This window comes from Parasteatoda tepidariorum, chromosome 3 (genome assembly GCF_982258835.1).
Source record: "Parasteatoda tepidariorum strain Cologne lab strain chromosome 3, Ptep-v5.0, whole genome shotgun sequence".
NCBI lineage: Eukaryota > Metazoa > Arthropoda > Arachnida > Araneae > Theridiidae > Parasteatoda > Parasteatoda tepidariorum.
Window position 1 is genome coordinate 121,220,254 of NC_141757.1, and position 16,972 is coordinate 121,237,225.

At 30.4% G+C, this 16,972-nt stretch overlaps 1 protein-coding gene across 1 annotated transcript in view; it reads left to right on the forward strand.

The window, feature by feature from the left end:
* The first annotated feature begins 216 nt into the window (after nt 1-216).
* Nucleotides 217-16,972, forward strand: part of LOC107455789 (FH1/FH2 domain-containing protein 3) — a 148,733-nt gene continuing 131,977 nt past the window's right edge. Inside the window, exon 1 of the mRNA XM_043052061.3 lies at nt 217-323. Coding sequence (XP_042907995.2) covers nt 309-323 — 15 coding nt within the window. The 5' untranslated portion in view covers nt 217-308. The remainder of the gene's footprint in view (nt 324-16,972) is intronic.

The window sequence follows — 16,972 nt, forward strand, 5'->3', positions numbered from 1 at the left end:
TTTCAAAAAGAGGGAGCCAAACAGAGTGCCAATCCTCGAAACCACCACGCAAACATTATTTTATTTTGTTTTTGCTTATTTGCCCGATTTCCACTAGAAAAACTCTCTGGAGAGGGAGTTCTATTAATAACGACCACAATAGGTGCCAGAAAAAGTCGGATGGTAAAAGAGATCTTCTTTTCGTCGTGCACCAAAATACCACCTGGTTTACTTTTCCAGTATTCCTTGAGATCTGTTCGCGGTTAGATCTGTGTTGTGTGTATGTATTGTGCCTCCGCATGCTTTCTTGACTTCCGCCTTTTGGTGCCATGTCGTCCTACGGTGTAAGTATCAAATACCTTTTTTGTATTCAGCATGAAGAGACTTTCGTGAGAAAAATTTAAAAACTAATTACTCCCAGAGGTCTACAGCAATTCAAAATTTACAATACCAAAAACCAATTATTTGTGTACGCGCATGTTTTATAAAGCAAAGTAGCATGATCGCTTTTTACTTTATGAAATTACTTACTTTATGGTTCTTACTTTTTGAAATAGCTTTGAAGGAGAATTAATAAAGATACTCCCAGGGATTTACAAAGATAATAATTTCGCAAGAGTCTAGACAAAGTTTTTTTTAGGTGCCAGTATATTATGAAAGGAAAAGTAGCTTAACAGCTGTTTACTTTATGAAATTACTTCTTTTACGTTTTCTTACTTTATGAAGTTACATATTTATAAAGTATAGTAAGATAAAATTAAAATTTTGCAGTGGCTTACAAAACTTTGAAATTCGCAGAAGGTAGGATAATTTTTTTAGGCAAGTAGCGTAAGCGCTTTTTACTTTATAAAGTTTATGACTTTATAATTTTATTTTTTGAAATTACAATAAAATAAAATTCTTTTCAGAAAATCTATTATTCCCAGGGGTCTACAAAAACTCAAAATTTCTAAGAGCTAGGATTCACTTTTCGGTGCTAGCATATTGCGAAATAGATAGTAGCATGATCTTGTGTTTTTATTTAATTTAATATTTTCTGAAATGAGAGTGGTCAAATTTGTAGTATTTTGCCAAGAATATTTAAAGTCAGTAAACAGTTGTTATCTTCAGAATATGTTTTGAACTCTGTTACAAAGAATCAACTATTGTTAGCATTTATTTTACTATTGATCCACTTTCGGGATTTTCGCGTCAATCAAAAATGTGCACATTTTAGGATAGCTTAGTAAGTAATTTTTTAAATTTATTTTTTCATCCTCATAGTCATCATTCATCCCAATAAAATAAATTATGTGACATAAAATTGCCCATTTAGCTGATATTATAAGACTTTTTTGAGATTTCTGAAAACGAAATACATGATAACGTCATCAATTTTTATCCGATTTGCTTTAAAATTAAACAGCCTAACATTGAAGTAGTTTCAGTTGTACATGGAATTTTCTTTTAAAAACATTGAAGAATCATACTAGCATGTTGCCCAATAATCGGAGTTTGATTTTTAATTTATAAGCTTTTGTCTAGTACAAAATGTACCTGGAAGTATTACTAGCCAATTGGGCAGAATTTTTTCTTACAGATAATTTTTACCCATTCGGAAAATGGGTCTTCTAGGTTTTACATGTCTGCACACTTTTTGACTAGATGAACTTCATCGACTAAATCAACTGTAGCACCATAATCATAAGCAACGAGCTATAGGTCATAAAAAAATTAGGCTAATATAAGCATGAATAAAAAAGCAGCATAAGAAGATCAAATTTAGAAGGAAAACAGCAAACGAGAATTTCGGAACAGCTTAAAGTTGAATGTTTTTTAGACTGAGGTTTTTCTTTACCCCAGAGCACATATTTAATAATTTTATATAATATTAATTTAAAGTATTTCTATGTTTTTTTATGATTAACTTATTAATAAATATTGTTTTGGGGATCATATTAATGAAAATATGAATACTAGAGGAAGAAAAGAATTTTGTGATGTGTTTAAAAATGTATATAGTTTTGAAGGGATTTAATTATCGACTACGTCAACCTTCATCTATCTAAAGGTACCTCAAGATGGAATCAAGATAACCTGTCATATATACTAGAGAATTGATATTTAATATTTATAGTGGTAGTTACGCCACAGTTTGTAATTGAAAACTAATCCAGTTCATCATACTAGAGAACAAACATCAATTGATGCAACCCATGATTTGAAATATTGTGAGGTTTATAAAAGTCTATTCAGTAAAGAAAAAAAATTTTTAGTCTGTGGGTAATCAGTGATCACAATAATGTGATCATAATTCTCTCTCTCTTTTTTTGTGAATTTTCTCTCCTTTGTCTTTTTTTACGTTCTGAAATCATTATATTTATTTTTTCGAAGTCATTATATTAAGTGACAATTTCTTAAAGACTGTTTTTCGAAGGCTCTGTCGTTCTGTCGTCATATGTAATGACGTTTTTTTTTTTGCGAATAATATTCCATTTTCATAACAGCTGTGAGTTTGCTACTGTTACTCACGACTGTTATTAGCCTATCTAAAGCCAGCGTTGTCTGCGCTTATTCTGGAAATGGTGCAAAACGACATTATGGAAAAAAAGTCACAGTTTGGGGGGTTAGTGAGATAATTAAGAGATTGGTGGTCTGAATTTTTTAATATTTAGAAACTTAACTCTAATGTTGCATTATCAGGGCTCATAAAAATTTGCAAGAACTGAGAATAAGGCAGTGATTATGATGATTTTCATCAAAGTTAAAAGATGTCACCAAATTGGTGATTTTTAAAAACACTTAATAATTTTTAAAATATTTAAGTTATTTGTCCGTCCTAAAGCGCAGATAATTCTTCACTGCAAGATGGTATGTATAATTTAAAATAAACGCCTTGATTCTAGTGTAAGGCATTTTCAATGATGACTTTATAAGTGAATATTTTATATCACGTCTGGTGCCCAATAAATGAATTTCTTCTTTCACGTTCCATGAAAAATTTACCCTATCACGTATGATGGGCTATAAATCAGTTTCTAAGATCACGTCAAGTGTCTCATAAATGAGATTTTCATATCACATCTAGTGACCCATAATTACAAACCTTATACTACAAAATATGAAAATGTAAAGAAAGTGTGAGTGCTGTAATGAAGTTATTTAATCTTCAGACATTCCTAAGAATTAGTCAAATTATTTTGCTTCATTTAGAGGGAAGGTTTAAGAATTCTTGGAAGCAAGACGGTGATGATGCAAGAACAACAAAACTTTGAAATCGTTGACGTCATTTTAACCGAACGCTCATTAAAAGCATGGAGCAAGGGATAAACGTTTGGATTAAAATAGAATCGAAAACATCAAATCTGTTTGCATAGATTAGATATACAAGGTCTGGCTATTAATTTCCAGGACTCATGGAATAACTCAGAAGAAAAAAAAGTTAAACACATAGCCATTTAATATTATTCGAAGTAATCCCCATCAGCCGTAATGCACGTCTGTGCTCGGCTATACAAATTTCAGAAAGAAGTTTTAAAGTCCTCTTTTGGAATGCTCCTTATTAGTGACGTTACAGTTTTCGTGAAGGCTTCGACTTCCTGAAATCTTGTTCCTTTCAGTTAATTTTTCTGGTTAAGAAACAGGAAAAAGTGTGTGCTAGGTCTGGCGGGTATGGTGGATGCTGCGACTCAACGACACCACGCTGAGCTGAGAATCGCCTCACAGCAAACGCAATGTGTGGACGCTACCATTTTCAATTGCTTCCGGCTTGCGTACGAATTGTGAGCGGGTCATTTTCCACGCTTTCGCGTTCGAAAGCTTTTTAAACCATTTAAAAGTTCTTGAGCGATATAATGCTTCCTTGCCGTAAACTTGTTTTAACAATTTGTAGGTTTCTGCAGCTGTCTTGCACAATTTGAAGCAAAATTTAATGTTAATTCTCTGCTCCATTTCACTTCGACAACAGGAATTTAAGAGCTCCGTTTTAATACGCCTTTCCACCAGAACCACTCACTTCAGAATGGCGCCGATTGCACTGCACATGAGCAGGAAAACACTCTTCAATATTCGATCATTAGCACCATCTTCCGGCTTTTCTTTCTCCTACAGTTACGTCAGTCCTGGAAATTAATAGCCGGACCTTGTACTTTGCGGTCGGGAATAATCTGGAGAATTAAATTAAAAATTTGACAAAATGGAAATCTAAAAAAAATAAATATGGGTTATATAAAAAAACTCAATGAATTATGTAAATGTCACCTATTGTCACAAGAGTTATAAAAATACTAATCAGTGAATGTAAATTATCAAATGAATTCTATCGCAATGAATTTAATATTTATATCAATGGATTGCAATTTATTCCTTGATATAATACGAATATTAATTCGGTTTAAAAAGTAATAGACCATGTACATGTATAAATTCCTTGAGTCGAAAAGAATTATGAATTTTCGTTCACTTTGTTCTTTTACAAAAATAAACTATAACAATAATTAAAAAATTTATTTAGTACAATAAAAAAATTAAATTATTTCAATAATTATTAAACAAAACTAATTATGACCTAACAAAATGATACATTTTAAATTTTCGCATTTTTTAAAATAGTATAAAATATTTTTATAACTTGTTTCTTCATATTTTCATACTTTGATCATGAAACAAATTCTATAAGACCCAAATAAGATATTTCCATGTCATAAAACTGGAAAAAGCTACTTGCGTATACTAGATTATATAAACTTTGAGTTATTAAAAACATTTTTTACTTTTTTTAAAAATTTTCAATTGTAGTGTTAAGCAAAAACTTTACAGATTTCGAATTATGAAATTTACTTGCAAATTTAAACAAACAAGAAATAAAGGAAGCACTATAATAATGACTAAGAAATTCACAAACAACGGCTATACTAATGGTAATTACTCTATATGTTTTTATTCATTGTGTGATAGATAATTGCTTCGAAGCTTATAGTAGTGACATGGGAAGGGACAACAGAGAGGAACTCAAAATATTTGTGCGGTATCGTTTATTGGCCCGAATTTCAAGCTTATAAGTGGGATATCATTACAAATTTTGACTGCAATTAATGGGTTATACTATAGACATATTTTAATCCTTTTTTTTTTAACATCTATTCTGCTTTGATTGGAACGTGCCTATTCAAGATGGTTTTTGCAACTGCACTGAAAAATATAATTTCAAATAAAAGTGCAGAAATATGCAATTTTTTTTGCTCTTTTATAGAATTTTAAAATAAACCAATTTAAAAACAAATTAAGTGTACTTTAAGGAGGATTCATGCTCAGTTTTCATAGTTTCAATTTAAATTAGCATTTATAAGCTTAAAAAGATCTTTAATAAGCTTTAATAATCGTATCCCTTTGACAATCGGTCGTAAAAATAATATTAAAAATTAAGCTTATGTCTACTCTAATATTTTGCCCCGAAAAATGTGTTCTCTCTGTGCGCAGTTGGAAAGAATGCTGAAGCGATTCTTAAAGATTCATCAATTCAGAGTTTTTCCTAGAAAGCAAAGCGTGATGAAAATTCTCAGTAGGTGACTTTCCGTTGAAACTGTCTTTGTTTTTAATATTGTTTATTCTATCCACTAAAAAAACAGCACTTGGTTTGTTTTATTTAGTTTTTTTAAATTCTGATAGCATTTGTGCTTAAATTGCTACGACAATGAATAATACACAGGCGAATAAACGTTAAGTTTATTTAATCCAAAGCTATTCAATTTTATCATTTTTCGTAAACTAATTCAAAACGTGTGAAAAAAGCACCCCTGTGTTTGCCAGTGAAACTGTGTGAGTCTAAAAGCTTAAATGTCAAATTTTTATGTTTTTCACTCTATTTTCTGAGAATACATTCTTGTTATCATTGTCGCCATGTTTAAGAAAATATTGACATTTCGCATTGCATCAAAATATCAGTATTTGTTAACATCGTAAGCCCATCAACTAGGAAACTTGCTGCAAATTCCGCCGGTATTGAATCAAATCGTTTCATATTGTCAACAGTGGATATTTAATGGGATATAAAATAAAAATTTTATTTGTTATTGAAATTAATGAAATTATTGTTTTAGAACATTCGATTAAAAGATAAGATATAAAAAAAATAAATAAAAGTATAATATGTAATAAAGATGCATATAGAGAATAAATAATAAGATAAATAAAAATAATGATATATCAAAGTAATAACAATGTATTAGGTATACAGTTTTTCATTGCTGACGAACAATCATGTTGTTTGGCGCTATTTTTTGGTTTTGGAGAAAATGGTCGGCTGGATTTTATACAAGTACCGCAATAGGATAACGTTTCAAGCATAAAAACTTGAAATTATTTTGGAAAATTCCATATTCCATCACTCGATTTTTCTTTTACAGATACGAAAATTGAGCAGAAAATAACTATTCTAAGATAACAGGATAAGGAAAATAATCCTCGTCATAATCAATGGCATGGCTCGACAGGGTGGGCTTTGGCATTATCAAGAAGTTTTTTTCCAGGTCAACCTTTATCTTGCTAGCGTTTTCCAGTCTTTTGTTTTTAAGACCAAAAAGTCTTTCTCTAGGCCATCTATCCATCTCCAATTCGGCCTGCCCTTTTTTTCGTGTGCCAACTGGTCTGGCATTAAAAACTCTTTTTGTGTCTTCATCCATTCTGATAACGTGGCCTGCCCATTTTATTCCTTGTCGTTTAATGAAGTTAATAATGCCAGGCTTATTATATGAGTAATAAGGCTTTAAATTTCTTTTTCTAAGCCCATTTTTTTTCTTAAATTCCTTAAAAAAATACTTCTCAAGATCTTTCTCTCAAAGATACCCAACATAAAAGGATTTAATTAAAAAAAATAATTATACGAGTAGATAATAACAACCAACATGAATGAAAATAATAATACTGCATAATATTCTTAAACAAAAAAAGAAAAACATACAGAAATATTGTTTTGAGGGTCATTTGTTTATATGTTTTCAATGTTTCAAAAACTCGCCGAACTTAGGGCATCGTAAAACTCTCCTCTCTCAAAACAACGTATTTTGATATTCTGTAAACGCTCTTACATTAAGGCTCAAAAAACAAACACCCTTTCCTGAAAGATCTCATTCTTTGGGAAATTTTCACATCTGCAGCAAGGTCCGTTAAATATCGGCCTTTCCTGTTTAAAACTGTTGAACGGGAATAGTTTAGAAACATAAACTTTACTCCAGACAAGATTATTTGTTTTTATGATTTGTTCCTTTAATCATTTGCTTTAGGGCTAAATTATAACATTCTGAGACTATTTCATTTATGTCCATATTACATTAAATAGACTCAATATTATTAAAATCTATTTACAAACATAAAAAATAGTGTGAAAGTTAAATTGTATACAATAAACTGAAAAATATACAGGGTGCTCTGAAATTAACCCCCTTAATAATAATTAGACCAAAAATGAAGTTATTAAATATGCATAGTAGGGATCGTAATATTAGTATATAAGCGAGGAATCAACAAAAACAATATCGGAATCCGTTGAATCACTAGTGAGGAAGTCGAGATTAAAAACATCAAAACTAGTTTTAATTGTTTCTAACAAACTTCTCACTACTTCGCCTAAAAATAAACAGATTTTAGTGCCTTTTGGCTTGGTCTGGTCTTTCACAATAGTGATCCTTTTAGTTTCGATTATAGTGTGTTTTTTTCCACCCTAAATAATCATATGTAACCATAAATAAAATAATAATATGTAACAGCATATGTCATATTTTTGACAAGAATTTCAAAACTTTAAGGTGATCGTTTTAAAAAACCCTGGATAAGAGAGAATTTAAAGTAAACAAATTTGGCACATTTTAGAATATTTAAGCAAGATATTATTAGAATTCATATTGCATTGAGCACAGTACAAAAATACACGCATAGGTTTTGAATAAGACATAAAAATACGTACTCGTTTTACTAAATATAAACAAATCAGCTATTTAAATTGTCTTCCAAATATTTAATAATTATTAGCCAAAAATATTCTACTTTAGGGTTTCGAGTGTGAAACAAAAGTTTTTCTTTTTCCTACTAATGTTCAAGTCTCCATTGCAACAATTTTTTCGTAAATTATTATTAATTATTATCAATTATTATTAATTGTTAAAAAGGGAATCCTGTATTAAAGGAAAAATAATTGTCAAAACCGGAAGAAATGTAGAGAAACTAAGTGATAAATTATTACACGAGCTCAACCTTTTTCCTTCCTTAATATCACGAAAGAAAACAAAACATTTAAATACTACGTTTTAAGTAAATTGAAAAGGAGAAAAAATTATTTTCTCCCAGATATAAATAAAAAAACGTCAAGGCTCACCATTTTCGGGAGACATTGAGATAACATTAAGAGGGGCATTGAGATAATTGAAAAACAATTCCATTAGGGGATTTAATTTATTTTCTAATTTTATTAAAGCAGAATCGGTTTTAAACATTAGTTTCCGACTCTGCTGGTAAAAAATTAAATCAGATGAATTTCTCGGTTACCATTTGAACTTCATTCTAAAATTTTCATTAAAATTCTTACTAAATTTTCGGTTACTATAAAAACTCGTTAAATATATTTTGTCAAAGAGTTTTCTCAGGAAGAGGGCAAAATGCTAGTTCTTAATATTAGTTTCGAATAATAAATGGTTATATTCCAACCGTTGTTTTCATAGAATACGTTGACTAAACTGATTTTAAAAGTAACTGTAATTTATTTACCTCTTGAAAATTATAAAAAAGTGCATAAATTTCACAAAATGTTGCGTAAGTAAGTAATATTATGAGAATATTTTATAATAAATGAAAAATACTTTTAGTTCCACACTTTTAATTTTGAATAACAAGTTATATTGACAGAAAATAATGTTTAAAAGGAATAATGAATAAATAAAACTGGTAAATAAATAATTTATAAGAGATAAATTAATAATTTACAGCTAAATACTATTATAAATTTTGCTATTCTGATACCAACAGAACTATCTAGATCTTCTAAAAAAATTAAAAATCTTTTCATTTGATTTATCTGTTCAACGAGAAAGCGCGAAACGATCATGAAAAAATTGTATTTATGACTATGAGATTTTCTCAAAGGTAGAAATTAAAAGAAAGGACAAAAAACATTGAAACCTGATATTATTGAATTAAACTTTCGGATTTAAATATTTACAAGTAAGTAAACAGTGAACTAGGAAAAACTACGACCTTGAAAATAAGGAGTAAAGCCAACTTGAAGAAAATTATGCAACACGAATGATATACGAGTGAAGCATTTAGCGTAAACATTGGCTTTTTGTTTTATTTTTAAGAAAATTTATGGGCGTGTTGTGTATTTTTCCAGTTTTTTGAAAATTCCGCTTTCAAAAGCTCCTAAAATACAGATTATTTCTCAGGAAAAAAAAATTATAAAAAAAAACTTTTGTGTTGTTCAATAACTTATTCAGATTTATCGCTATCAATATGCAAATATTGATATTTGAGAAAATTTGGAGATTTAGTTTGAACACAATTTACAAATGTATAAAGATGTCAAAGTATGGTAAACAATTTTAACGCATAGACATAGATTATAGATCCATTGGCGTAAAGACACGGTGAAGAGTAGGTGATCACGAGTGAGATCCTGACTGCCGACTAATACAGCATGGTGCATACTAAATATGCTGTGGGTGAAAGTTTTCTCATTGGTTGTGGTGCAAAAGTTTAAAGAGAGGGATACCAGCACAGGCGCTATCCACTTCGTTTGACTGAGGTTTAAATTACGTGGCATTAATATAATGGCTGTTAAAAGTCTTGCTTGGTAGGTGTATATTTACATGCTAAAATCATATTAAATACCAGCAAAATATTCGAAAATGTCTTTCAATTTTTGAAGATAAACTATCGCTTTGACCGAATGTATTAATGTATGAAAAAATATACATTTTACGTTAATTTTAGGATTTGGTTACAAATTTTTAGCGCCTTGGTGACCGGGATTAGTAGATCATGTTCTAAAAATCACTCTTGTTGGAGAGCTCTCTCGCATGGATTAAAAAAAAATTTAGAGATTGAAATCAAATAATGCATACATTTTTCGTTTGAATTAGAATAATTTTTAGTACAGGTGCTGTTTAAAATTTTATTTAAAAGCATGTATTGAAGAAATTGGAATGACTTTTCATGGCTTACTCAAATATACTTGATCAATACGAAACAAATATTTAAGAAACATTCGAATTATTCATTTTGAAAATGTTTTCATTAAATTAATAGATAGAGTATACTTATTGATGGAAAAAATTTCAAATTTTAATACTTAATTATATTATCATGTATAATAATATATAATAAATATAACTTGAAATTAAGATCCTTAATTTCTATAAAATGTTCTTTAATTTTTTTTTTTTTGAGATTGCTGGAATCAAATTATATTTTCCCTGGTCTCTATCATGTTTAACTTTGAAAAGTTAGACATGCTTTCCCTATTAATTAAATCACTAATAGGTATTTTTTAATATTTCTTAATTTCTTCGGTCCATTTAAATACATCTTGAGGAAAGCAGTTACTGAGATTAAATTTTTAAGGTTTTGAATTTTTTTCAAAACAAATATATCACAATGTTTTAGAAGTTTTAAAAAAAATTGTATTTTTAAAATAACAGTTTTGTATCATTGCTCCATAAAATACAGGTAAATGAATAAAATGAAACGAAAAGTATTAAAAAATATTAACATATGACTTTATTCTCAATTGGTTTAACATGGGAAACTGGGTGATAATAATATAATTTGACTCCATAATACCACTAAAATGATCGATTTTTTTTTTAAAAAAAATTATTATCTTTAAAATAATTAGCATAACCTACAATTTGAATATTATATATATATTATATATATATATATATATATATATATATATATATATATATATATATATATATATATATATATATATATATATATATATATATATATATATATATATATATATATATATATATATATATATATATATATATATATATATATATATATATATATATATATATATATATATATATATATATATATATATATATATATATATATATATATATATATATATATATATATATATATATATATACTAGCTGTACCCTGCGTGCGTTGCAACGCTTTCAGTTTGAATTTAAATTTTGTATTTAAGTGTGTAAATGAGATTTGTGGATTTGTGATTATGATTTGAATAGAGAATTTTATTTAATGGTGAAAAAACCAGTGATAGTCTCAACAGTTAATTCTCCAGGATATCGTTAGTGCATTTTCAAACAGACATGTATGGTGATGCACACCGACCATGAAACATATTTTGGATGATGATCTGAAATAATTCTGGATCAATGGCGTCATGAATATTTCTGCTGATATGAGCTGACCAATTTGTCCTGGTGTGAGTTTTTCAATAAGCCAAATCATGTGGCAATTCTCTTTTTCTGCCGTTCAATAAAATGCATCAAACACCGTGTCTCTCTAAAAACATGACTTTTCGCAATAAAACCAAGTTTAGAGCTTAATATTTGTTTTAACTCACGTGTGATAATGTATCATGAAGATCCGATGATGTTTGCCTAAGTTACTAAAGCTCTTTAATTTTAGCTCAAGCAGGATTGTTTGTGAATGTAATAAATAACTCTAGCTGTCCATATGCGCACCGATACTTGTAGCAGCACCGAATGAAGTCATTTGGAAACACGAATGTACTGACCTATATTCGCCAAGAAAAGTTTCTATTGATTTGCTTGACCCGATAACAACGTTGATAATGGCTCGGCTGGCGACGTTAAATCTGGTAGTTACACTTTGCCTCCAGAACAGCAAATTCCAGCTGTTTCATTCTTAAATTTGAGAGCACTACAAAACATACATAATTGACCATTTTTCCGATGGTGAAAGACTATAGTTGGTTGTCGGATCATAGTGAAATGCACTCAGATTCAAATCAGAGTATTGGCAGCGTCTGAATAGCGAAGTGCGTTCTTGATTGATTTTTATTCTTGCATCCCGTTGCTCTGATGTTTCCGACGAACGGGCTTGATAAGTGCGTAGTTGATTTGTTAACAGTCTTCTTTCCCGTTGCTCTGATGTTTCCAAGGAACAGGCTTGAGTAGTGCGTAGTTGATTTGTTAACAGTCTTCTTTCCTGTTTCTCAGACGTTTCTAAGGAACGGGCTAAAGCATTGTGTTCTCGATTAGTTTCAAGTCTTTCTTCCCGTTGTTCCGATTTTTCTGAAACACGGTTAAGGCCTGGTTTCTTAGGACAGGACGCCGTCAGCTGGAAATCAGCGTTAACCTCTGATTGGTCCATTTGTGAGTTTGATAGTATACGTCATCGAACGCTCATCTTGAACTACAATTGCCGTCCAACTCAACTGCAGTTGGATTACAACGTGACGTTAACCACAGAAGCAATGGCGGACAACATCCAACAGCACATTGAAATCAGCCAAGATTTTGATTTTGACATTAAACATAGCTTCTTCATTAAACATAGCACTCTTCATTTAGCTCAGCTATAATGTGTTTTTTCTTGGACAAAGTCATTATTTGCTCTCTAAAACACTGGTCGACAATAACAAAATCAATACAAATTCAAAATAAATATTTGTTTACGTTATTAACGCATGCGCAATGAGAGATAATGTCTGCGTTGGACCAACTGCTCACGCTGAGCTAACAAAAAAGTATTTTTTTGGCGTCATCTCTACATCAACTTTCCGCTGACGCCCAGATAAGGCGCTAGTTCTAAGAAACCAGGCCTTGAGCTAACAAACCAGTATTTTGTTGGCGTCTGCGGGACGTTGACGTCACGCCGACGCCCAGATAAGGCGCTTGTCCTAAGAAACCAGACCTTTAGTTCTCTTCTTGCGTGCTTGAGATGTTGATCGACTAAGAGCGATTCGTTTAGGCGGCATATTTTTGCAAATATTCTCTTTCAAACAAAAAGAAATGTAGAAGTTGACAGTGGTCGCAAATTTGCTAATTCGAAAATTCACGTATTTATTTTAAATAATAAAAAAGCAATAAAAATGAAATAAATTAAATAAGAAATATAATAATGATAAAATTTAACACAAAAATCTATTTTTGGTAAAAATATACTTGCGGGTGCCCCTTGACGAAATTGGTAACTTATGTTTATCACCATTCCTGTTTGCGTGGAACACCGCGGTAACAGGAATGGCTGCCGAAACATAATGATATTTTAATAATACATTGGAAAATTTCAGCAAGACATCGGCCAAAACTTTATAAAATTGCAATGAACCCAATGTAAGCAAAATTAATAAACCCAATAAAATGCATTTTGAATCGAAATAAAAATTAATGGAGTAAGCACAGAAAGAAAAGGAAAAAAAAACATCTCACTTATTCATTAAGCTTGAATTTCCTCAGTTTTAGGTGCACAGAATTCTCTAATAGCAGTTAGATACTGTCTAAATTTATCATGAATAGAATCTGTGTTCCTCCATCGCCACATAAATTCGGCGAAATACGAATTGAAAATGGCGTCTGTGGTATCGGAATGGCGGTGACATTTTTTTCTGAAGTCCTTTTTTTATGACTGCCCACCTACCTTCGATCCTATTGATCAGAAGCAAAAGTAACCTAATCAGCCGGTATCCAACATAGAACTAACGGACTTCTGAAATTACATATACCGTTGAACATTTAAAAATAACGCTGAAATTTAAACGAATCAGAATCACGATTGGGATTCAACATCGGCCAGCTTGGAGATCAACCGCTATCACAACTTGGTGAGAGTCAAGGGGCACCGTCAAATATAGTCTACTCCTATTTTTTAAATGAAATAATTAAAATGAATGTGAATTCGCAAACTTTGTAATAATAAACAATCTAATAGTTTTCAAATGACAACTGTCAGCAATGAAAAATTGCATACTGAATTGAGCTAAAATTGCATACTAAATATAAATAATTATTAAAAGCGTGCAAGATGAATAAAATTTGCTTTTGCCTTGATTTTTATTAAACAGTTTTCACAATACTAAATCCGTGATACGACCAATAATTACGAAACTTATTCTCGTTGATTTTACGTGCTTGTGCTCACCTGAAATAAAGAACCGAATTATGATTAAATATTAAAGTATATGTAATTTACTTTTCTAAAAGAATGGAGTTATAAGATAGAAAATATCACTGTTGTTATCTTCAAGATATTTGAAAACTGATTCGTATACAGCAAAATTTAAAACAATGGCTAACTTTTAACCAATCAGAAAATTCCATTTAAATCAGTCCAGCCGTTTAGGAGGAGTTCAGTGACATACACACGAACAGTCGAAATATATATATAAAGATATATATATATATATATATATATATATATATATATATATATATATATATATATATATATATATATATATATATATATATATATATATATATATATATATATATATAAATTATGGTTTCAAAGTCATACAATTCTAAACAAAATACTGAGGTATTTAGTAAAGACGGAAGAATTTCTCTCAACTATGTATTTTACATAGTTAACATACTATCGTGAGTTTCAGTTCACTAAAGGCAGAACTGTAGTTATTAATTTAATATTAACTTTTCAGTAAGTTTTCTTTAACTTATTGTAGAAAATTTTCAAACTTGTTGGACTTATGTCACATTAATAGAAAAGAGTACTTTTCGATCAGCCAAGCACAAATTCCATCAACTGTTTTACTTATTTATTTACTTTTGTGAACTTTTTAAGACTGATCCAACATTAAGTAATCAAAATTAAATGGGACCTAATTTACGTTACATGGTGGATTTGGTGACATTGGCGATGTAGTTCGATTTACATGATTTTGTTTCTTGGTATGCTTATGTATTTGCCATTTCCAGGTATCTTTATTTGGGTAGACTATACTTACCCCCGCCAAGTTGTGATCGCGATTGATCGCCAAGCTGGGTGATGTTGAAAACCAATCGTGATTCTGATTGATTTAGATTTGAATCGTGATTCTGATTAGTTTAGAATTTAGCGTTGTTTTTAAATGAATTCTTAAATGTAATTTCAGAGATCCGTTAGTTCTACTTTGGATACCTGCTGGTAAGGTTATGTTTGCTTCTGGTACTAAAAATGAATTCTGTCAATAAGATAAATCTTAAGTTTCTGTACGATTTGAATAACAATGGGAAAAAAGCAGTGATTGACTGGTGTATGAATGAAGGTTTAATTAGTAACAGATATAAATGTCCTGTTTGTGGGTTAATGCGGAGTTCCGGGCAAACTAGTATGGCGCCAAACATAAGTCGCCAAGGGGCACCCTCAAGTATATTTTCCCCCTTTATTTTTGCTTACTTTAATTCTTGGTGACTAGCGTCAGCGCGCCGAGTTAGCGACATTTTCCAAAATAGCATATAACTGGGATTTCAGTCAAAACGAAACAAAGCGTGAAAACGCTCATCAATATACAGAAATTGTGGAAGTATTCCTAAAACGTCCCCAAAAAGTAAAAGGCGGAATTTACGCAAGACTTACCGAAAAAATACTGATCTTTGTATATCAACATATGCCTTGAGATTGTTGCAGTAGATTTTTTTACCATTTATTGATATTTGTAGTGATTCTTATTTCTCAGTGATAATTCATATAACTGTTCATATAACTGTTATATAAAAGATGGTAATTTTCGGTTAGCTGAGCGAAAGACCTTCTCTAACTTTTTATTTTTTAAACGTAAAAAATAAGTAAAAAGTTGAATTTTCAAGCGCTTGGCTAACCGAAAAGTACTGAAAAAATATTCTTAATTTTAAACTATTTTACAGTATTACAAGTACAAAAATCAAATTATCGAAATACTTTGAAGCTTAATGATTGTTTAATATCTTTAAAAGATTAAATTATAAATTGTCTTAAAATTTGCAATATGGCATAATGAAAACTTGATCTCTTTGAGTTTTAAAATTGATTTCTTTCATCTTGAAGAAAATTTGAAAGGTTTCTATAAACTACAAAAAATTTTACATTTAAAATACTTCTTCAAATTTGTATCTCTAGTGTTTGAATAGAACAATACGGTTTCGCAATTGGCGACAAATGGCTCCTTTTGGTGTGATTGCAACGGACTTAGTGTGGCTTCTTGATGCGAACTGCTGTGCCGTAGAATTTCGTAAAGCTTTAGTCTTAAATCTTGGCTCTTTTTTAATCTTTTTGCTTAAAGATTTGACTTCAGTCGGACGTATTACATTTTTCTTTCCATGTGTACTGTTTTTGTAGCCAAAAAGTGTGTACCTGTGGTCTTTCGTCTTTTTTAACATGCCGGTTTCACAAACAACTTTAAAAAACTGTCTCACATCTTGTTCCAACTTCGAATGAATTCGCATGATTTTATGCTGAGTTATGAACTTAAGAACTTGCGGAATGCTCACTTTATTATTACCGAGTTCTAGCATGGATTTCAATACAGCATTTGCAACTGTCTTGTTAACATTATCTAGTTTCTTAAGGGAACTGAAATCAGGGAAACTACAAGAAATATTTGTCATTGTATCATATGAACAACTCGGTGTAGTATCTGATACTTCCATGGGTGAGCACTGATTTTTCGAATTCATATTCCGATTGTCTGGCGAAATCGACATTTTTTCGTCTTGGATTGAATTCTCATTCCCGTTGATTGAAATATCCTCTAAATTGGTTGCAGGTAAACTTTTGAAATTATTTTCACGTAGTTCTGTCATGTCTGTGGAAGTTTCAATTCCACTATCGCCTAAATTAGCCGTACTAGGTGAGCATAATTTGATAATAATTGGTGGCGTTTTCTCGTTAGTCGAAGGTGGTGAGTTTTTTGATGAATCTGGTTGGATGTTATTTTTATATGCTTCTGCTTCAATCATCAAAGAGTTCATAATTTTCGTAACGTCTCTCTTCATTTCCTCATTTTTCATTTTAAAGTCATTATGAGCAAACGTCAAAC